General features: G+C 38.3%; 1 protein-coding gene across 1 annotated transcript in view; it reads right to left on the reverse strand.

The window, feature by feature from the left end:
* Positions 1-24723, reverse strand: part of DYTN (dystrotelin) — a 68335-nt gene that overhangs the window by 23509 nt on the left and 20103 nt on the right. The window contains exons 8-9 of the mRNA XM_002799029.4: positions 22318-22429; positions 20730-20878 (exon numbers count right to left, since the gene is read on the reverse strand). Coding sequence (XP_002799075.3) covers positions 20730-20878; positions 22318-22429 — 261 coding nt within the window. The remainder of the gene's footprint in view (positions 1-20729; positions 20879-22317; positions 22430-24723) is intronic.

The raw sequence follows: 24723 nt of genomic DNA on the forward strand, positions 1-24723 counted from the left end.
TTGATTTCTGGGAGTAAAAGTTGAGCACATTTGAGTTGAATTAAAATAGATATTTGAAGATTTGAAAAATAAAATGATATACTTAAAATATTTTTCTTAACTAATTATTTTGAAAATCTTGATAAAGTAGATAATTCCTTCAAGAAAATTAAATTATCAAAGTTGACTGAAGAAAGCATGAAGAGACTATTAGTTTTGAACAAATAAAAAATTTATGAAACTATTATAAAGCCTCCAGTGCCCAGGGCTTTACTCTTGAATATTAGCAATTGTTAAAGAAATAAACAGTTCCTATGTTAGATAAATTATTTCAAACACAATAAAAGATGAAATATGACTCAGTTGTTTAATGTAGCCATAAAAAATGCTCAAAACTGATGCAGATAAGATGGAGTGGGGAGATATTCTGATTCATAAATGTTGCAATTCTAAATAGAAAACAAAATTTAAAGGACATTTAAAGAATAATCTACAAACAAGTATAGATTTTAGTTGCAGCAATGCCAGAAATGTTTACTATCATGTACTCTGTTAATACAATACTTCCAATAAGAAAAAAATGTTTGAAAATTTCAGTTGGTGCTGAAAACAGATTTTAAATAAGTAGATCAAAACATTTCCCCCAAAAAAGTTTTAAAAATGAGGACAAGAAAAAACACTTCCTCCACGTTAAAAACCATCTCAAGCCAACAACTAAAACTGTAATATCTAATGGAGAAGCACTAGAGAAATGCTCGAACTAAATCTACTCTCATTACAAATAGTTGACCCATTATCTCTTGAATTATCTAATTGCCCCATTATCTCTTGAATTATCTATCATTGCTCTGAAAGATGTGGACTTTTTCAGGAATAAAGACCTGAAATATGGCCGGGCGCGGTGGCTCAAGCCTGTAATCCCAGCACTTTGGGAGGCCGAGACGGGCGGATCACGAGGTCAGGAGATGGAGACCATCCTGGCTAACACGGTGAAACCCTGTCTCTACTAAAAAATACAAAAAAACTAGCCGGGCGTGGTGGCGGGCGCCTGTAGTCCCAGCTACTCGGGAGGCTGAGGCAGGAGAATGGCGTGAACCCGGGAGGCGGAGCTTGCAGTGAGCTGAGATCCGGCCACAGCACTCCAGCCTGGGTGACAGAGCGAGACTCCGTCTCAAAAAAAAAAAAAAAAAAAAAAAAAAAAAGACCTGAAATAGAAACGAGAGGTTTTAATGTTGGAGGGGAAAAGACATATATATTTTTAAAAATATATATATAATTATATTTGATATGTTGATACTTAAATATATTTAAATATATATATTTTCAAATTGTGTGATTGTCTACCTGGAAGCCCGATGTTCAAAATAAACCAATATTTGAGTTTCTAAAAGAGTTCATTCACAAAAATTTCTCTTTGCAGAATCATAGCTTTCCAAAATATCATCATCAATAATTAAGAAAAAAATACAGTGGGAAAAGCCCCTACTCACAATATTATCACAATATGACAGGAAATCAGCTATATATAACCTTTTACTGAGAGACAGAAAAAAACTTGATAAAATATGTCTGGGATTTTTTTAGGTGTTTGATGTCGAGCTTGAATGCTTTCTTAATTGATGGCTGCTTTTTGGTCAACTATGGAGATTGAATTTTTTACTCTACAAGGTTTTTTCCTAGTGTCTAAAGAGCTGTCCCTCTTTAGACTAACAATTAAATTTCCAAGGGGATTAGGTGATTCTGTAGGTAAATATCACAAAGATAAAAGATGTTTCCTTATCAACATACAGGTTTAATGCAAAGCTAATCAAAATACTAATAGGATTAATTTGGGGCACCTTACAAATGATTTCAAGATTCTTTTAGAAGAATAATTGTGTTATACAACCCCATCAAAAAGTGGGCAAAGGATATGAACAGACACTTCTCAAAAGAAGACATTTATATGGCAAAAAAATATATATATATGAAAAATAGCTCATCATCACTGGTCATTAGAGAAATGCAAATCAAAACCACAATGAGATACCATCTCAAGCCAGTTAGAAAGATGATTGGTAAAAAGTCTGGAAACAACAGAAGCTGGTAAGGTTGTGGAGAAATAGGAACGCTTTTACACTTGGTGGGAGTGTAAATTAGTTCAACCATTGTGAAAGGCAATGTGGCAATTCCTCAAGGATCAAGAACCAGAAATATCATTTGACCCAGCAATCCCATTACTGGGTATAAACCCAAAGGATTATAAATCATTCTAATATAAAGACACATGCACACGTATGTTTAATGCAGCACTATTCACAATAGCAAAGACTTGGAACCAACCCAAATGCCCATCACTGACAGACTGGATAAAGAAAATGTGGCATATATACACTATGTAATATTATGCAGTCATAAAAAAGAATGAGTTCATCTCCTTTGCAGGGGCATGGATGAAGCTGGAAACCATCATCCTCAGCAAACTAACACAGGAACAGAAAACCAAACACTGCATGTTCTCACTCATAAGTGGGAGTTGAACAATGAGAACACATGGACACAGGGAGGGGAACAACACACACTGGGGCCTTTCCGGGGGTTGGGGGCAAGGGGAGGGAGAGCATTAGGACGAATAGTTAATGCATGCGGGGCTTAAAACCTAGATGACGGGTTGATAGGTGCAGCAAAGCACCATGGCACATGTATATCTGTACGTTCAGCACATGTATCCCAGAACTTAAAATTTTTAAAAAGGAATAATTGTGTTATAATAGCTAATATGTAAAAATATAAAAATAAAAAGGGAGAAAATGGTTAATGGGTATAAAGCTTCAGTTATGCAAGATAAGTTCTGGAGGTCTACTAAACAGCAGTGCCTATAACAACATTGTATATTGTATACTTAAAATTTGCTCAGAGATTAGCTCTCGTAGTGTTCTTACCACACGTACAAATTAATTATAATAATGATAAAGGGAGGAAACTTTAGGAGGTGAGTTGTTTATGACTTTGATGGTGGTGGTTTCACAGGTGCATATTTATCCCCAAACTCATCAAGTAGTATACATTAAATATGGACAGCTTTCTTTTTCTTAAAAAAAAAGAAAAACTGATTAAATGGTATTTATGTATTTACTTATCAAGACAGGGACTTGCTCTGTCACCCAGGCTGGAGTGCAATGGTGTGATCTAGGCTCACTGCAGCCTCTGCCTCCCAGGTTCAAGCGATTCTCCTGCCTCAACCTCCCGAGTAGCTGGGATTACAGGAGTGTGCCACCACGCCTGGCTAACCTTTTGTATTTTTAGTAAATATGGGGTTTCACCACATTGGCCAAACCAGTCTTGAACTCCTGAGCTCAAGTGATCTGCCCGCTTCAGCCTCCCAAAGTGCTGGGATTACAGGTGTGAGTCACTGCACCCGAGCATGTACAGCTTTTTGCATGTCAATTGTATCTCAGTAAATTGGTTAACAAAATGAAATAAAAAGGGAAAACTTGCTTTATGTTAATGGCTATCAGAAAGCTAGAATAATTCAAATAATGCTGTTTTTATGTAAAAATAAAGTGAAAAGCAATTGAGCTGAATAGATAGCATTAAAACACATTCTAAAATGATAAACATTTTGGTATATACTACAGGAACCATCACAGAAATTAAAAAGGAAAGGATTTATTCAAGTAAAAAGGAATAGGGGACTCTCTTATCTTACCTTTTATTATGCATCAGCATAAAAACCAGATAGATTTAAAAGCTATGTGTCAAGATAATCAAATCACGTTAAAATAAAATACAGCTAGAGTCCTTTGATTTCTTAATGGATAAATTTTTGCCAGCACAAAACTGTGTAAGAAATTACAAAGAAAAAGAAAGAGACTGATAATGTTTTTAGGCTGAGCATGGTGGCTCACACCTGTCATCCCAGCACTTTGGGACGCTGAGGCGGGTGAATCATGTAAGGTCAAGAGTTCAAGACCAGCCTGGCCAACACGGTGAAACCCTGTCTCTACTAAAAATACAAAAATTAGCTGGGTGTGGTTGTGAGTGCCTGGAATCCCAGCTACTCGGGAGGCTGAGGCAGGATAATCACTTGAACCCGGGAAGCAGAGGTTGCAGTGAGCCGAGATAGTGGCCCTGTGCTCCAGCCTGGGTGACAGAGCGAGACTCCATCTCAAGAGAAAAAAAAAAAAAAAGACTAATGCTTTTATAAGAATTGAAAGTTTATATGTAGGAAGTCATATTATCAATAAGACTAAAAGGAAATAACTAGGAAGAAAGATTTCTCCAGTCAAAATATAAAAAGTTTAAATACATTGGTAAATCAAGCTGATTCATCAGTAAAAATGGCAGCAGGCGCTGACAGAGGAAAAAAGACAATTGCCTCGTACACTATGTGGGGAAAAGCTTCTTTTCACTGTGAGTCAGAGAAATGCAAATTAAAGCAAATTAAATATATTCTGGTGATAAAAATTATCAAAAATTAAAACAAGGTAATAGTCAATATTAGCAAGGATCTCGTGAGAAATGTGCTACGTTCACTGGAACCCTAACTTGGTATTCCTTTCTAAAAGGCAATTTTGCAATAAGCATGAAGAGCCTTAAAAATGTTCACACTTTTCATTCTTGTGATTCACTTTAGAAATGTATCCTAAGGAAATAATTGGAGATCTGTGTACAAAGAACAATGTATAAGAATTTTAATAGTGAAGTTTTAAATTATAGCAAAAATTAGAAATAATCCAAATATCAACAACAGTGGAGTTAAATCATATTATACTTATTTAAATAAAAATTATATAACCATTAAGATTTTTTTGAAGAATTATAATGACAATGGAAAATGCTCATAATCTAACTATAGAGAACTATATAATGAATTTACAGTATAGTCTAAACTAATTTAAAAATGTTTCTAGGAAAGGAAGTATACCAATATATTGCAAGTGGGGTAATAATGGATTATTTGCCATTTTAATTTTGTTCTTTGTTCTCTTTTGACTTTTTGAAACTTTCTATTATAAATGTATAGCACTTTGTGATTTGAGATAAAAAGCTACTCGGTGAAAGAAGGTTTTAGATATTTCCTTGGTCATATGAACATCTTCAAAGAATCCCTAAACTAGGGAATGGTTCACTGAACCTCGCTACAAAATGGTCCAGATTATTTGTGCTTTAGCAGCAGTTCCTTTCCGTTTTGGACTCACCTGGTAGCATGGGTTGCTGTCCTCAGTTTGTTGACCCCAAGACATTCTTTCAGGTACAGGTGTAGGCTTGGAGGCACCTGTGGCTGCTGTTTCCATTGGTCTAGTTGGCCTTACATCCGTTGTTCCTTTAGAACTCTTGTACTGAATGGAGCCCCTATTACCAAGTTTTATAAGAAAGTTGTAGCAACTTTTAATTATCAGGCATGACATTGAGGAAAGCCTTTTTAGAAAATGTAAGTCACATATTGAAGGTTTTACTCACCCACCCCCACAATAGCAATAAAGTAGGCCAACTTTTCTTTCTGTGTTCTTTTCCAGACAATTTTGTTGACAGAGAGTCAAGTAGCCAATAATAGAAATAAAAATTCAATTTTCCCTTCTCCTTGACAATCTAGACATGAGAATGCAAAGAATTCAGGGGTGACAGCAGAAAATCCCCTGGGTCATCTTGTTCAGGTCAGACATTAGGGGCTATAAATGTAGGTATGTGTTTATCATGTCAAATCGAAAGAACATATAATACATCAGACTAGTTTAAGGTCAGGTATATTCTATGTTATATAATTCCATTTGGTTTCATTCCTTTATTCAAAAATTATTTTTAAACATCTTCTCAAGTTATGGCAGATATAAAACAAAAAAAGCAGAGAACTCCTAATCCCAGATAATTCACATCTAAAGAACAGATAAATATACAATCATTTTAAGCGTAACATTATACTTTCTACAAGACACAATGAGAACATAGGGAAAGACATGACTATTCTGTGATATACTTAATTATACCGGGGTGTGCATTTTGGGGTAGAAGAATAGGATGACCCACAATTTCTTTGTAACAAACCTTCTGAATGACACACTCTATTCCTACCCCATCTGAGATCGCTTTAATATCTTGGTATTGTTCTGCTCTGTCTTCATTTGCTCGTGATGCTGTAACAAATAGACTGGGTGGTGTAAGCAACTGGCATTTATTTTCTCACAGTTCTAGAGTCTGAAAGTCTGATATCAGAGTGCCAGCATGGTCGGTCATACACTGCTGTTAGTCAGTTTTCACACTGCTATGAAGAAATACCCAAGATGGGGTAATTTATAAAGAAAAAGAAGTTTGATGGACTCACAGTTCCACATGGCTGGGGAGGCCTCATAATCATGGCAGAAGACAACAGAGGAGCAAAAGCACGTCTTACATAGCAGCAGGCAAGAGTTTGTGTAGGGGAACTGCCCTTTATAAAACCATCAGATCTTACGAGACTTACTCACTCTTATGAGAACAGCATGGGAAAAACCTGTCCCCATGAGTCAATTACCTCCCACCAGGTCCCTCCCACAACACCTGGGGATTATGGGAGCTACAATTCAAGATGGGATTTGGGTGGGGAGACAGCCAAACAATATCATATACACACCATTTTCTGTACTCAGATATTTACAAACATCAATATGCATTTTTTTTAAATTATTTTTTATTATTATACTTTAAGTTCTAGGGTACATGTGCATAACGTGCAGGTTTGTTACATATGTATACTTGTGCCATGTTGCTGTGCTGCACCCATCAACTCGTCAGCACCCATCAACTCATCATTTACATCAGGTATAACTTTCTTAAAAAACAAGGAAATCATTCCACACACATTATTCTGCTACTTGCTTTTTTCTCTGATGCATGATGGTGAATTCCTTCTAGTATAGTAGATAGCAGCTAAAACTTGTTCTTTTAAGTGGATTCATCACGTTCTGCAGAATGTTCGTAATCATACATATTCCACCACTTTTCTACGAAGGGACACTTAGGTTGTTTCTGGCTTATTGTCCTGTACTCCAAGGGCCAAATCTTGTGTATATTTTATTATCTAGTAAATACACTATTCTAAAGTCAATCCTTCTACATGTGTATCCTGCCCCCTCTTTGCTGAATGACATTGCTCCAATAATTCTCCCCTGTTGTACCAGTTCATCAGTTTTTCTCTCTATGAATTAATTCCCTTGAACATGCTATTACTTTCCTGGATTACTGGATAACAAAAATGTGGTATATATACATGAAGGAATACTGTTCAGCGATAAAAAGGAATGAAATCATGTCTTTTGCATCAACATATATGGAACTGGAGGCCATTAACTGAAAAACTCACACAGAAAGTCAAATACGACACGTTCTCATAAGTGGTAGCTAAATGTGCACACATGAACATAGAGTGTGGAATTACAGACAATGGAGACTCAGAAGAATGAGGGGATGGAAAGGGAGTAGATGATGATAAATTACTTAATGGGTATAATGTATGTTTTTCAGGTAATGAACACCTTAAAAGCCCTAACTTTACCACTCTACTATATAGCCATGTAATAAAATTACACTCGTACTCCGTAAATTTATACAAAAAAGCTATGCTGTTACTTTGCCATCATAACAACATGCTACCTTAACCTCAGTGGCCCTATCACCTACATTATCTCTTTGCTCCCACCACAGCAAAAAATCCTGGAATTTTCTTATTTGGTATCTTGAGTTCCTCAGCTCCCCTTTCTCTCTGCCTCCAGTCAGACTTTTTCTACTACCACTGTCCTGTGATGCTGTTTTTGGGGGTCATTAATGATCTCCTCACTGCTAATTCAAAGGTCAATTCTTTTTTTAAAGAAAAAAAAAATTTAAGTTCCAGGATGTAAGTGCAGAATGTGTGGGTTTGTTACATAGGTATATGTGTGCCATGGTGGTTTGCTGCACCTATCAACCTGTCATCTAGGTTTTAAGCCCTGTATACATAACCTATTCGTCCTAATGCTCTCCTTTCCCTCACTCCCCACCCCCACAACTGGCCCCACTGTGTGTTGTTCCCCTGTCCGTGTCCATGTGTTCTCATTGTTCAACTCCCACCTATGAACGAGAACATGTGGCATTTGGTTTTCTCTTCCTGTGTTAGTTTGCTGAGGATGATGGCTTCCTGCTTTATCCATGTCCCTGCAAAGGATATGATCTCATTCCTTTTTATAGATTCATAGTATTCTATGGTGTATATGTATGACATTTTCTTTATCCAGTCTATCTTTCATGGGCATTTGGGTTGGTTCCATGTCTTTGCTATTGCGAATAGTGCTGCAATAAAAATACGTGTGCTTGTGTCTTTATAGTAGAATGATTTATATTCCTTTGGGTGTATACACAGTAATGGGATTGCTGGGTCAAATGGTATTTCGGGTTCTAGATCCTTGAGGAATCGCCACACTGTCTTCCACAATGGTTTAACTAACTTACATTCCCACCAACAGTGTAAAAGTGTTCTGTTTCTCCACAGCCTCAGCAGCATCTATTGTTTCTTGACTTTTTAATCATCGCCACTCTGATTGGCATGAGATGGTATCTCATTGTGGTTTTGATTTGCATTTCTCTAATGATCAGTCAAGTTCAGCTTTTTTTCATATGTTTGTTGGCTGCATAAATGTCTTCTTTTGAGAAATATCTGTTCATATCCTTTGCCCACTTTTTGATGAGGCTTTTCTTTTTCTTGTAAGTTTGTTTAAATTTCTTGTAGATTCTGGATATTAGACCTTTGTCAGATGGGTAGGTTGCAAAAAATTTCTCCCATTCTGTAGGTTGCCTGTTCACTCTGAGGATAATTTCTTTTGCTGTACAGAAGCTCTTTAGTTTAATAAGATCCCATTTGTCGATTTTGGCTTTTGTTACAATTGCTTTTGGCATTTTTGTCATGAAGCCTTTGCCCATACCTATGTCCTGAGTGGTATTGCCTGGGTTTTCTTCTAGGGCTTTTTATGGTTCTGGGTTTTACATTTAAGTCTTTAAATGTATGACTCAGGTTTTACATTTAAGTCCTTAATCCATCTTGGGTTAATTTTTGTATAAGGTGTAAGGAAGGGATCTAGTTTCAATTTTCTGCATATGGCTAGCCAGTTCTCCCAGCACCATTTATTAAATAGGGAATCCTTTCCCCATTGCTTATTTTTGGCAGTTTGCGGAGGATCAGGTGGTTGTGGATGTGTGGTGTTATTTCTAAGGTCTCTGTGCTGTTCCATTGGTCTATATGTCTGTTTTGGTACAAGTACCATGCTGTTTTGGTTACTGTAGTCTTGTAATATAGTTTGAAGTCAGGTCACATGATGCCTCCAACTTTGTTCTTTTTGCTTAGGACTATCTTGGGTATATAGGTTCTTTTTTGGTTCCATATGAAATTTAAAGTAGTTTTTTTCTAATTCTGTGAAGAATGTCAATGGTAGTTTGAGGTAAATAGCTTTGAATCTATAAATTACTTTGGGCAGTATGGCTATATTCATGATATTGGTTCTTCCTATTCATGAGGATGGAATATTTTGCCATTTGTGTCCTGTCTTATTTCCTTGAGCAGTGGTTTGTAGTTCTCCTTGAAGAGGTCCTTCACAGCTCTTGTTAGCTGTATTCCTAGGTATTTTATTCCCTTTGTAGCAATTGTGAATAGGAGTTCATTCATGATTTGGCTCTCTGCTTGTCTATTGTTAGTGTATAGGAATACTTGTGATTTTTGCACACTGATTTTGCATCATGAGACTTTGCTGAGGTTGCTTATCAGCTTAAGGAGTTTTGAGGCTGAGATGATGGGGTTTTCTAAATACAGAATCATGTCGTCTGCAATCAGGGACAATTTGACTTCCTCTCTTCCTATCTGAATACCCTTTATTTCTTTCTCTTGCCTGATTGCCCTGGCCAGAACTTCTAATACTATGTTGAACAGGAGTGGTAAGAGGGGGCATCCTTGTCTTGTGCCAGTTTTCAAAGGGAATGCTTCCAGCTTTTGCCCGTTCAGTATGATATTGTCTGTGGGTTTGTCACAAATAGCTCTTATTATTTTGAGATACATTCCATCAATACCTAGTTTATTGAGAGTTTTTTAACATGAAGTGATGTTCAATTTTATTGAAGGCCTTTTCCACATCTGTTGAGATGATCATGTGGTGTTTGTCAGTGGTTCTGTTTATGTGATGGATTATGTTTATTGCTTTGTGTATGTTGAACCATCCTTGCATCCCAGGGATGAAGTCAACTTGATTGTGGTAGATAAGCTTTTCGATGTGCTGCTGGATTCAGTTTGCCAGTATTTTATTGAGGATTTTTGCATTGATATTCATCAGGGATATTGGCCTGAATTTTTCTTTCTTTCTTTTTTTTTTTTTTTTTTTTTTGTCCTGTCTCTGCCAGGTTTTGGTATCAGGATGATGCTGGCCTCATAAAATGAGTTAAGGAGGAGTCCCTGCTTTTCAATAGTTTGGAATAGTTTCCGAAGGAATGGTACCAGCTCCTCTTTGTACCTCTGGTAGAATTCGGCTGTGAATCTGTCTAGTCCTGGACTTTTTTGGTTGGTAAGCTATTAATTACTGCCTCAATTTAAGAACTTGTTATTGGTCTATTTAGGGATTTGACTTCTTCCTGGTTTAGTCTTGGGAAGGGTATGTGTGTCTAGTAATTTTTCCATTTTTTTCTAGATTTTCTAGTTTATTTGCCTAGAGGTGTTTACAGTATTCTCTGATGGTAGATAATATTTCTGTGGGATCGGTAGTGTATCCCCTTTCTCATTTTTTATTGTATCTATTTGATTATTCTTTCTTTTCTTCATTATTAGTCTAGCCAGTGGTCTATCTATTTTGTTAATTTTTTTCAAATTAATCCAGCTCCTGGATTCACTGACTTTTCAAGGGAAAAGGTCAATCTTATTTGACCTAGCAGCAGCATTTGACACTAGAACACCATGCCTTCGTCCTTGAACACTTTCTTCATCTGTCTTCCAGGATTCCTCACTTTCTTGGTTTTCTTCCCTCTCCATTCTTTACTCTTTCTCAGTCTCTCTTGCTGGTTTTTCTTCTTCTCTGCAGCTTTGTAAAGGGAGTGTCACAGGGCTCAGTCCTTGATCCTCTTCTCTTTCTCTTCTACGTTCTCTCTTTGGTGATCTCATATAATCTCATTACTTTAAAAACCATTAACATGCCAACAACCCCCAAATTGGTATCTCCAGTACAGACCCTTTTTTCCAAGTTCCAGATATGAATAGTCAGCTGCTTGGTCAATATCTCCCCAGGGACATCTCAGAGACTTCTCAATCTTAGTGTGTCCCAAACTGGACTCCTGATTTCCCCCACAAACCTTCTCCACCTGTGACATCCCCATGTTGGTTGATGGCAATCTTATTCTTCTACTTACTATAGAATGACCATGACAATATAATTTAGTGCAAATGCAAGAATAGACACATAGATCTAAGGATGAGAATATAAGTTCTATTAATCCAAGTATACAAGAGAAGCTAATACATGAGAAAGCTGGCATTTTAATTAAGTGGGAAAAAGATCACATAATTGGCTAAAAGTTCACATAATTCCTCACCCCAGGAAAAAAAGTAAAGCTAGACCCTTGCTAAAATAAATTCCAAACAGATTGAAATTTTAAATTAAAATTTGTAATAGAAATATTGGAAAAAATTTAGGAAAATGTTTATAGAACCTTGCTTCTTAACTCTTGGCCCTCTTTAGTCTATTCTCAACACAGCAGCCAGACTGAGAGTTTTGAAACCTCAGTTAGATTCTCTACTCACAATCCTCCAATGTTTCCCCAGAGTAAAAGCCCAGGTCCTTACATTGGCCTTCCATCTGCCCCTACTTTCTCACCTCTTCTTTTTTCTTTTTCTTTTTTCTTTTTCTTTTTGAGATGGAGTCTTGCTCTGTCACCCAGGCTGGAGTGCAGTGGCTCTATCTTGGCTCACCGCAACCTCCACCTCCCAGGTTCAAGTGATTCTCCTGCCTCAGCCTCCCAAGTAGCTGGGATTACTGGTACATGCCACCATGCCTGGCTAATTTTTGTATTTTCAGCAGAGACGGGGTTTTACCATGTTGGCCATGCTGGTATCCAATTCCTGGCCCCATGTGATTTGTCCACCTTGGCCTCCTGAAGTGCTGGGATTACAGGCATGAGCCACCGCACCCTACCTTATTTCTTCTCTTATACTCTCCTTCCTCATCCCACTCAACCATGCTAGCCCCCTTGCTGTTCTTTGGATCCATTAAAGTTAATGGCAAAAATCACAATTACTTTTGCACCAACCTAATACCAAGCATGCTCCCACTTGATGCTGGCTGTCTCCTCAGTTTGCAGTGTGCTTTTCTCAGATGTCTGCATGACTTACTCCCTCACTTCCTTCAAAACTTTGATCAAATATCAACTCTCACTGAGGCCCACTATAACCACCATATTTAAATTTGCTACCAACTCTCTAAGTCTTTATTTTTCTTATCTGCTTCTCCTTTTTTTAAACTTTAATACTTAAATATTTTAACGTATGATATAATTCCCTTATATACCATTTTCTTTTCTTTTTTTTTTTTTTTTTTTTTATATACCATTTTCGTTTGTTTGGTCCTCACTAGGATGCAAGCTCCAAGACAGCAGAAATCCTTCTCTCTTTTTCTTCACTGATGTAGCCCAAGTGCCTAGAACAGCGTTCAATAAATTTATTGAATAAATATTTTTCAGTGTATTTTCTGAAAATTCTGTAGCCATTTGTGCTTCTACCAGATTTCAAGAGCATCTATGTTCTTCCCTCCTCACCAGCAAAGGATGTTGCCATTCATTTTAATCTTTGTCTTTTCAATAAGTAAAACGATGATATGTCATTGTTGCAGTTTTCTTTTTTCTGTTTCAGATAGGGTCTTTCTCTGTCACCCAGGCTGGAGTGCAGTGGCACTATCATGGCTCACTGCAGCATTGGCCCCCTGGACTCAAGCGATCCTCCTACCTCAGCCTCCCAAGTAGCTGAGGCTGCAGGTGCACACCACCACACCCAACTAATTTTAAAATTATTTCTAGAGATGGGGTCTCCCTATGTTGCCCATGCTGGTATCAAATTCCTGGCCTCAAGTGATCCTCCTTAACTTTGGGAGGCAGAACTTTCAGCCTCCCAAAGTTCTGGGATCACAGGCATGAGCCTGGCCTATTTACCTTTTTTCTAACCAATAGAGAGGTTGAGCATCTTTTTGGGTGTCTAAGGGCCATTTGGAACTCTTCTTCTGTGATTGCCTATTTATGTATTTTGTGTATTTTCCTCTTCACTCACCTCTTCTTCCCCATTTTCTTTTTCTTCTTCTTGAGTTTTTAGTTTTTTTCTTAGAAAATATGGCCTCTTTATTTTCTGCTACTCAGTTTGAACACATCATCAAATACAGATAGTTATTAATGTCATATGAGCATAAAAGAAGATTTATAAACCAGAAATGTATTTTCTGAGAAGCAACTTGCAAATGACTCAGATAAGTTTTATCAGTTTAACTGGTGAAGTCCTGAGATAAAGCAGTGCCTAAATCAGGTTTGTTTACCCTCAGCATTGAAGGCATGTAATGCAGGGAGCATTACAGATCACCCAATGCTGTTACAGGACAATGGAAGGCCTGGGAGGCCTTCAGTCTGAGCCTGCCTTGCCCAGGCCTGCCCAGAAGGGCGACTATGAAGGAAGGGCAATTACTGTGCAAAGTAGCATGGCTTATTTATTTATTTATTTATTATTTTTGAGACATTTTCACCCAGGCTGGAGTGAGTTCAGCAGTGCAATCGCTGCTTACTGTAGCCTCGACTTACCGGGCTCGAGCAATCCTCCCATCTCAGTCACCTGAATAGCAGGAACCACAGGCATGCACCACCATGCCCAGATAATTTTTAATTTTTTCTGTAGAGACGTATCTCCCTATGTTGCCCAGGCTGGTCTCGAATTCCTGGGGTCAAGCAATCCTCCCATTTCTGCCCCCCAAAGTACTGAGATTATCGGCATGAGCCACTTAGCCTGGTCGCATAGCTTATTTTTGAGATCCTGTTAATTGTGGACCAACAAAACAATGATAGGGTTTGAAGGAAGAAATGTTTTGCAACAGACTCATCATTGACTTTGAACCACAAAGGGAGACTGAGGAAACACTGGCTTCAAGTCGAAAAACCCTGGATCAAAACAGGTCCTTCAGGTGGGTGAGGGGCAGGCCAAGTTCATCAAGTCAAGGACATTTTCCTGGCACCACCCTGAGGAGAGGGGCCTTCACCAACCCATCTTGGGCACGGGGCTCCTGCCATTCAGAGCCCTCCCAATAACAAAAGGAGCACACACTCATTTTTTCCCCTTACATAACTTTGCATTTCAATATATTCCCAGAAGACGGCAGCATGAGTTCTTATGACGTTCTTGAGGGTTCAGAAACACGCCAGCACCAGCCAAATCCCCTTACTCCTATAAGAGCAAGGAACACTTTTTTCTCAGTTCCCTAAAAATTTTGAAGTTATAGTGAAAAATGTTATAAAAAGAACTACAGAAATGGAGTGGGTAAAAAAAAAAAAAAAAAAAAAAAAAAAAAAAAAAAAAAACTACACATTTCCAGTGGATGCCACTTTGCATTCTTCCTTGGAGGGCACCTACAAACCTCATAAGCAATGCCACCTGGCCACAGACCCTTTGCTGTGGGGAGTGCTCAGCTACTTTCATTATTAGTGAGTCAGAGAGAAGTTTCCTTTTGTCCCCATGATCTTACTTTCCAGCACAGCTCCAACGGCTGTCGCAACAGGTTTTCTGTGCATTTTTGGTACAAACACGGGGAGGTCATAGGAAACGTTTTCTGTGAAATGATCTTGCAAATAGCATTAAGAAATTCTGTTGAATTTCAAATAAAAATCTGATTAAAGGTGCCTGTTGGAAGTAGACGCCTCGAGGAAATGAGGAAGAAAAATAATTGTAATTTACGGAGTCCATTTCATTTCTGATACAGAATAATCACAAAAACAAGTATATACTGCTGGCTTTTGTTCCCCCATAAAAGATAACCATTGGGATATCCGCAAGGCCACTCCTGTTTTCTGAGCTTCCCTCCTCCTGGGCTGAATCCTGCAGAGCTGCAATGGGAAGTCCTCCGTGACCAGGTGGTCAGCATGAAGATGCATGTCAATGGTGGCCTCACATTCCACTTTGAAGTTGGTCTTCAGCATAGGGCAGTAAACAACCTGGAGAAGATCATGTATATAGGGACAGAGAGGCCCCTACAAATGTCCCCATGGCCATCTGAATATACGGAATCTCTGTGGCATCATGGGCATAGCTTTTTGCACACCCACAGGTCTCCACCTGCACCAGCTGCAGCCCCAGGCCTTTCTACCACCAGCTCTCCTGTAAGCAGCTGCATGATGACACAGTTCATTGAGTTGAGGTGTTCTCGAATGAGAAATCTGGAGAGCAAGGCTCTCTTTGATATTCTGTAAGGTTGCAGGTATAATCTGTGAAGTCCATAGGACTTGGAGTCAACTTCCCCTCCTGAGGAGCAGAGTGGATGGTAAATTCACTGGCCTTTGTCAAGTCCTTGGTCAACAGAAACTACCTCACGTCACAGCACAGTGTATACTGAACGTCTGATAATAAGTCTCATACAGAACTTTGTTACCCTTCACATATAGAAGGGTAAAATAAATGCAAAATAAATTTGTTTTGCCATTGAGAAATTTCCCTGGCTTCATCCTTTCTATGGCACTGTTGATAATCTGGATAGGTTTAATGGAATTATAAAAAGCTTCAAACACACCCCACACTTTTGGCACTGAGCTGGGGGATTGCAATTCCTTCCGTTGTCAAAGACATTACTCAACATGGGACTGAATCCTTACAAGATATGACCACCACCCTGGAGAGTATTTCTCCAGGATGAGAAACTATTTGCTCTTCCATCTTAATGGCCAGGGAGGTCCCTGTTTTGAATTCTCCACAGCAGCCAACACTTCTGGCCTCACATCAAGTTTTTCTTATCAATTTTCAGGGACCCTTTTTATAGCATCATTTGTCTTATTACCGAAAATATTTTTCTAAGTCTAGGGCTTATTTTTAATTTTGTTTATAGTATCATTTACCATAGCAAAATGATTAAAATTGCATGCTATCATATACATCTGTTTATTCCTTCATAATTTTTTGTTTTTCTCTCTTCCTTAGAAGATGTTCTGTTTTTCTCTAATATTTATTTTAAATTCTTTTTACATTTAAATTTCAATCAATTTGGAATTTATTTAAGTATATGGGGCAAAATAAGGGCCAATTTTCCTTTCAGATGGATAGCCAATTATGCATTATTTTTCCATGAATTGAAATATCACCTTTATCACATATTAGGTTCCCATATATGTTTACATCAGTTATTATATTTTGTATTCTCATCCTTAGACCTACATGTTCAGTCCCGTTTTATACTATATTATTTGGTCAAAGTAGTTTTGTAGTAAGTGTTAATATCTGTTGTATTAACATCTGTTCTTCAGATATTAACATCCCTTCTCACTATTCTTCAGTCTCATAATTTTACTATTCTTGTACAACTATTCTTCCAACATACCTTCAAAATTATTTTATCCTATTTAGAAAACATTGTGATTCTATCTGGAAATGCATTTAATTTAAATACAGTAGATTCTCATTATTCACAGTAGTTACACTTTATAAGGCCACCATGAACACTGAATTAGGAAATACTGAACCCATTGCTCCTAGAGGAAATATAGAGTTAGGTTCCTACAAGCCTCTGGCCACAATATTTTTGTCAACCGATCAATGCACAACCTTGTTTTATGTGTTTCTGTATAAAGACACTTTTAAAATACATATTGTTGATTCATTAGCATTAAATTCATGGTCAGCAGCAATATAAATCATACCTGAATGAGCTTATGTAACACGTGTATTTTTTTCATCAAGGCACATCGCAGTCTTGCTGTACTTAGGAATACTAGACAGCAATTTAGTACCATGCTTTGGGGCCATTTGCAAAAGTAAAATTGCCAACAAAAAGCACAGATAGGCAAAAATCATGACACAAAATAGACACAAAAAGGACACTTGCTTATAGTATGAGGGCTGAAACAGTGACACAGAGCACTATCCGGTTTGACCTCAGCTGGGAACATGTGCATCAGGCAACTCAAAAATTTTTTGCCACTCTGCTCATGTCTGCAAATACTGCAAAAGCACCATGAGTGTTAATTTTAGGGTTACAAATAAATTTTTGCAAATAGGCAAATTTGTAAGTATTGAAGCAAATAACGAAAATCAACTATTAATTTTTGGAGCAGGTACATTCTTATGCTAGTCTTCTCATTTAGGAATTTGGTATTTTTTCCTTTTGGTCAGGACTTGTTTTCTGTACTCAATAAAATATTATACTTTTATTTGGGTCTTGTATCTTTTTTGTTACACTTTTTGTAGTTTCTTTTAAATATAATTTTTACATGTATTTTGAATGAGATTTTTATAAAATTTCTAGCTGGTTATTGCTAGTACAGTGAAGAATTTTGTATATATTTATTTTATTTTTCTGCCATCATTTGAAGTCTCTTAATTCTAGTAATTTTTGCTAGAGTTACTTGGGGTTTCTTGGTAATTCACAATTAAATTAGCTACAAAGAGAAGTACTTCTGTTATTTTTCAGCATTTTAATTTTCTTTTTAACTATATTTTCAAGAACTTCCTGAAATATTTAATAAGACTGATGATATTTGGCATCTAACTTTTAATTCTGGTTTTGTAAATGAAAGTATTCTCAGTGCAAACTAGCATATGTAAAGTAAATAAAACTACATCAAAAGGGAGAAGGCTTATTACCATGCAGATTATTTGCTGAATCATTGAATGAATTCAATATTATCATTTGGCAATAACCATTAATCTCTTAGAAGATGGTCAGTGCTAGTGTGCCAACATAATAGATATCAAAGATGTGTTTTTTACTATTATTACATTGTGATTTAGTAATATTCCACATTCTTTTCTCCTAGATCAGCCACAAATCAGAATTTCTGAACTCATCAAAGTCTAGGGTACACTGAAAATTATTACATAAGAATGTTATTATGGGGAACAACTCTATTGTACTTGGGGTGGACAGAGTACAACACATTGACATTTAGAGAACCTTGGCTTTGTACAGCCCTTGCAATTCCCTTTCCTCATCTCACCTCTGGAAATACTACTCTGGCAGTAGAGAGGAGAGGTTATCCCAGTTAACAGGCAAAGAAACTGAGCCATAGAAAAGTGAAGTGACTTCCTCATGGCCACACATATGGTTAGTTGAGGGCAAGGCTTCTGTCTCTGTTCCAGATTCAGTCAAACTTTATTACCTTGTTCCAACACTCCTTGACTCTTTCCCACTACATTCTAAAAGAGCTCATGGTTCACCTTATCTATCCATCCATCAATCCCTCCATCATGCACCATACATTTTATTATTCATTCAGTCGGTCTGTTATTCAACAAATATTTATTGCGCATTTATCATATTCAGACATTATAGATTCTGGCAATACAACTGGAAACAGTGGACATTCCTCCCTTCATAGAGCTTACATTATAGAGAAGGGCACAGCAATAAATAATAAATAAGTAAGATAGAGGATGTCAGAGGGTGATGAAGTGCTCTGAAGAAAAATAAAGCCAGCAAGGATAACTGGGAGTGCCAGAGTGAGGACAGGGATTGAATGGTAAATGGTTGTCAGGAAAGGCCTGCAGGATGAGCCTGCATTTGAGCAAAGACCTCGGTAGGTCTTTGGGAGGTGAGCAGCCAAGCCATACAGGGAGGTGATTTAGGGGTGCCAATCCCCTGAGGTGGCAGCATGCCTGGTGTATTCATGGAGCAGCAAGGAGAGCTGTGAGGCTGAAGCAGAACAAGTCAGGGAGAGGTGCAGAGGAGGACCACTAGCTGGTGGGGAACAGGGTTTATAGGGCCAGGCTAAAGGCCACTGGAAGGACTGTGGCTTTCTTGGAAGAGGGAAAGCCACAAAAAAGTTTGTGCAGAGGAGTGACATGACCTGGTCAAAATTTGAAAAGTGTCATCCTGCCTATGGCACTAGGAGTAGACCATGGGGAGACCGAGGAGGAAGCAGGGGAACCAGTTAGGAGGTCATGTGACAATGCGGGAGAAAGGGACCACTGAGGTGGTGGCAGTGGAAATAGCAAGACTCACTCGGAGTTCAAATCTATTTTGAAGGTACAACCAACAAGATTTGCTGATGGATTGAATGGTTTGCGTGACTTTATGAGCCAGGTGGTGGAGATGCGAGAGGGAGTGAAATCAGGTTCCTTGATGGAGCTTTTAGCAAAATGAGAAGGCAGACAGTAATCAGATAGTTAGATAAATAAATGTGTAGTTACAAACTATGACAAATCCTTTAAAATAAGGGTGTAAGTCTTAAGGGTGGGATAGATCTGGCTTAGTCATATGTGGGGTAGAATCAGGGCTGGAACACAGAGACTGTGGAGGAGGAATGAAGCTGGAGAGATTAGCATGGTGGACCAAAAGGACCAAGACTAAGTCACGTTACAACTTTTCATTTTCAGCCTAAAAACAATGGGGAAATGATGGAGGAATCTGATTTAAGGAAGGCATGAGGGTTTGGAGGGGATGAGTGGGTGAGACGTGCTGTCGTGTTTGTCAAAAATGTGTAAAAGACCCCATCTCTACTAAAAAATACAAAAAAACTAGCCGGGCGAGGTGGCGGGCGCCTGTAGTCCCAGCTACTTGGGAGGCTGAGGCAGGGGAATGGCGTAAACCCGGGAGGCGGAGCTTGCAGTGAGCTGAGATCTGGCCACTGCACTCCAGCCTGGGAGACAGAGCGAGACTCCGTCTCAAAAAAAAAAAAAAAAAAAAAAAAAAAAAAAAAAAAAAAATGTGTAAAAGATCAGTCTGGCTTCAGTAGCCAAAAGAAATGCAAATAAGAGTATGGAGACTGAGCACAGTGGCTCACACCTGTAATCCTAGCACTTTGGGAGGCCAAGATGGGCAGATCACTTGAGGTCAAGAGATCAAGACCAGCCGGGCCAATATGGTGAAACCCCGTCTCTACTAAAAATACAAAAATTAGTTGGGTGTGGTGGCGTGCACCTGTAATCACAGCTGCTCAGGAGGCTGAGGTAGGAGAATTGCTTGAACCCGGGAGGGAGAGGTTGCAGTGAGCCGAGATGGTGCCATCGCACTCCAGCCTGAGCATTGCAGCTAGACTCCATCTCAAAAAAAAAAAAAAAAAAAGAAAGAAAGAAAAGAAAAAAACAAGAGTATGGATCTTTGTGATGTGACTATGGGAATATAGAAATTTAGGCAAGATCTCAAGTATCCAATATATCCAGATGATTAACATTTTATCATTACTTTCCTAGTGAAAGGTGAAAATAGCTGGCTTTAAGAATAAAGATAAACTGCAACCCGATATCTTTGCTTTTATTTTCAAATTTAAATTATATATACAATATTAAAGATACACATCAAGATGATATCCAAATTCTCTAACTTTAATCATATATTGATAACAACCTGATAGGTAAATGTGACATAGGAATAATAGATAGCCTCTTAGTTCTACTTTGAAATTAAAGGCCCTTTTTAGAGGAAAAAAATATCTGAAGTCCATCCCTCACCCTGCCTCCTGCCTTGTCTAGGACCTTCAGCATTAGACAGATTGCTGACTGGTTACCACAACATCCATGGCCCTGGTCGGCTGCTCTGCGGGACCGGCCGATCCTCGCAGCCACTCACCTGGCCTGTGCATGGTGAGGCACACCCTTTGGATTCACCTGGTCCAGCAGCCGCTGCCTTCTCGCCGCTTCTTTCTTCCTACAGCGCCCCTGAAGAAGGTTGTTTCTGAGGGTCCTGAAGAGAAGTTTTGTATTCTGCATCGCTGACATCTGCTGAAAGAGCCAGCATTTTTAAAAAGTGTCACATCAGTCTATGCATGGTCTTCTTTCCTTACTTGGGTGGACTGGCCACCTTGAAAGTTTTTGGAATTATTTCTCTTAAGTCCTCAGAAAAATAATCTTACCTCCTTCTTGTCCCTGAATTTCTTCACATTCTCATAGAAATAGCATAAGTCTCCAAATTACATACCCCAACCCCCTCAATAAGTCCTCTTCCTTAGAGTAACCCCACCATTTGGCATTCTACACCTAGAGGAGGGCATCAAAGAGGACTAAGTCTGCGGTTGCTCACATTTAGGGTTGTGGATGCCTTTGAGAATTGGATAATAACTCGTGGGTTTATCTCCAGTGAAATACTCACACATTCCATTCTGTCTACAATTTCAGTGGACTCACAGGCCACCCGAAATCCATTTATTCACCTCAAGTTAAGAACCTCTACCAAAAGGAAGCAAAGAAGGGATGAGATGTCTCATTTTTAAGGGTTTCAGCACTTGAAACTTAAAGCATAATAACAAAGTGGCCACATGGTGTCACTCTAACATCAACAAATCCAAGACTTTTAGCACTAGGAAGATAGATCCTAGGCCAGTGAACCTGAGGACCTGGGTAAGGAAACGCTCACTGGAAATTATTTGACAAGATTCAGGCACTTGACCTTTGTGGGCCATTCATGTAAAGGAGAGAAGGAGGGAAAACTATCCTTGGCAAAGTTAATTAATCAACATCCTTCGCTATTGTGGTATTTGAGGGGGTTGCCATCTGTGTGAAGAAACTTACTCATTGGAATTTAGTAATGAAAAGAAAATGTTCTTTCTGGGAAAAAATAGAATGCTTTTTGCTTAAAATGTACTATGCTATTTCTCTTCTTACCCAGAACTGAATTCACTTGCTAGGTATTTATAATTTTAGAAAATTTGAAAGGCAGCTGTGAAGTTTTAGCTCTATACTTTTTCAGTCAACAATGAGATAATAATCTTTCTTTTTTCCTAAAGAAATATTTGAAATTTAGGGTTCAGGAAAAGACACGTTAAAAAAGAAAAATTCTCCAAAAATATGTTAGTAACTAGAAGTCTTGCTGCATCATTTTTGCCACATCAGAGCCCATCTCTTTTCCATCTGTACTCATTTCCAGTGCTTCTCCCTCTAACTCTTCACTGACATTTTCTAGTCCAGAGTATCTGATCAATTACTTCAGACTGAATTCTGGACTTTTCTTGTGCCCAAAAACTTGCATTGAGATGTACAATGTGAAGAAAGCATACTTATATTGAGAGATATTCAAGGTGGAGTTTGCCACTTGCTTAGTCTTAAATATTGTAATGTATGACAGGAGCAGAATCTGTGGTTTCACTGGAGGGAAAGATTTTTTCACAGCTATAGCTTATACTGAATTGATTAATGGTTTGGTATGTGACATTAAATGTTACCTGAACACAGTGCTCAATGACAGGATGAGACTTCTGATGGGACTTGCTGTGAAGACCAGATAAGAAACACATCTGGCAGATGTCGAAGTTGAGACACTTCAGACAGCGGTATCTGCCAATTAAAATAGAAACACAGCTTACATCACTGGTAGATGAGAAAAAAAAAATCCAGGTGGAGAATGAGCACCCCAAAATATACAGAAGATGTCTGAACTACCAGATCAGTGTAAAGTTTCTCCCAAACTATAGGATTATTAAATGACTCTAATGCATTTATTTACTCAAATAAATCTTCATTTTAAATTTTCAAATGGCATTATATTAATGCCGCATACGCTATGGTATAGAGGTCTGATTTATTTCTCAAAATACGAAGTGCCTTCTACATGCAGGGTGCTGTGCACTACAACCTTTAGGATAAACCCTTAAATCTGCAGCCATGGTTTGTGCAGCTGCACAATGCACTCAAATACTTTGAATTTAATAGCTAAGTTTAAAAAATAGATTTCAATAAAATCAAATTTTGGCTTTCCTTAAACTTTTGCAGGATATGATAATATTGGGCCTGTATTCCTGCATGGTGTTGGGGAAAATTAAGCCATAGATAACAGATTTAAAAATAAGCACTTATCATTTTATAGGAGTCTGTCTATAGGAAAGATATAAGTGGAGGAGGGGAATTCCTCACCACACCCAAGTTTCTGGACCCATCAACATTGGAGATTTTTTCTTGATGAGAAATGACAACCTTAAATGCCTTTGTGGTCAGAAGGAGAGGAGAGAGTTTTGACACACTCTGGTTAGGAGGGGTGTCCCATAATACTCAGGAAACTATTGTGGTGTTAGTGGGGAGCTAGTGAGACCTAGCAATCATCAGTTAGTAACTTTTAAGGATATTTGAGTGGGACCATGTTGTTTGTCTATAAAGTAACAGGAAGCTATACATTTTTCCCCTGATATGTAAATTCTCTTCTCTAACTGCAGTGTGTGTGGTATAAAGCTCTGTCCTCGTATGGTGACAGTTGGTGAGAACCAGGTGACAGCCACTCCTTTTAGACTGGACATACAGTTCTGAGCTAGACATAGTCCCTACCTGTCCTATTTCCTTCATGTACACCACTTGCCTTGCCTTTGAAGCATCTGGGTTTTCAACCCCTATCTTAAAAGTTACAAAAAAGAAATATGACAAGATTCCAGTGCTCTTAAATTTCATATCTTGCAGCAAAACTTTCACATGGAAGGTTGAAACTTCCAGAATTAGGCAATGTGTGATTAAGTGCCCAATGAGAGGCATGGAGAAGAGGGCTATAGCAGGGAGGCAGAGGGAGAGCCCTGTGGGCTGGTGTGGTCTGGAAAGTGAGACTCATGCTGTACATGGAAGGCTAGGCTGGAGATTAAAGCAAAGGAAATCCCAAGTAGAAAGAAGAGGAGGAATAAGGCAATGAAGACTGGGATGAGTAAGAAGGGTTTAGAGGGCATTGAAGCTATCAGACCTGCTAATTGCCCTGAATAACAGCAGAAAAAACCTTGGAAAGCTTCTGAGGCCAGATGGCAGAAGGTTTGATGGTCTGATCAAAGTCGTTTAGAGGCAGAGCAAGAGAATGTAAATACCTTGAGATCACCCCTCAGCTACCTGTGTTCACTGCTGTACTTCCAACCCTGAGTCCCATGGCAGGATATTAATAAATAGTGTGGGATGATATAATAGCAGCTAGCATTTTTGTGCGCGTTCTATGTGCAGGCAGTGTACCTGTGTTGACCCAGTTAATTCCCATGGAAATTCTTTCAGGTATTCTCACAATTACTCTCATTTTGCAGATGAGGAAATGGAATTAAAGAGAGTTTAAGTAACTTGCACAAAGTTACACAACTACTTAGTAAGTAGTAGAAGATTTTGAGTCCCAGGTTACTATCTGAATTGATGGCCTGCCATTTTAACCGCTAGAATAGACCACACTATTCTAGAATAGACCACCACTCCTCAAGGCAGGAGCCCTAAGTTTGAATTCACATACCATCATTACTACTTATAGCAGTTCTAATAGTTGAATTGGAAACTTAAGTTCCCTTAAGTTTAGGAGAATGCCTGGTACATGGTAGGTTTTTCAATGAACGTTAGTTGAATGAAGTTGGATAAATGACTTAGTTTCTTCAACTAAGGAAAAATGGAGCTAGCAAACTCTATCCTCCTGGACTTGCAAAATTTTTAGAAAACTTTAAAAGTTGTTTAACATACATTAATGGGAAGACATTCACTTTTTCAATGAAGTGTACAACATAATAAACTATTGTTATAAGGATTATTTGATGAGCCATCCATGCTGGCTGCTTTATCAAGCATTAACTAGATGGCTATGACTGGCTTATCTAGGATAATAAGCTGATCTATCCTTAAATTTGTTCCTC

Source organism: Macaca mulatta, chromosome 12 (assembly GCF_049350105.2).
Source record: "Macaca mulatta isolate MMU2019108-1 chromosome 12, T2T-MMU8v2.0, whole genome shotgun sequence".
Taxonomy (NCBI): Eukaryota; Metazoa; Chordata; class Mammalia; order Primates; family Cercopithecidae; genus Macaca; species Macaca mulatta.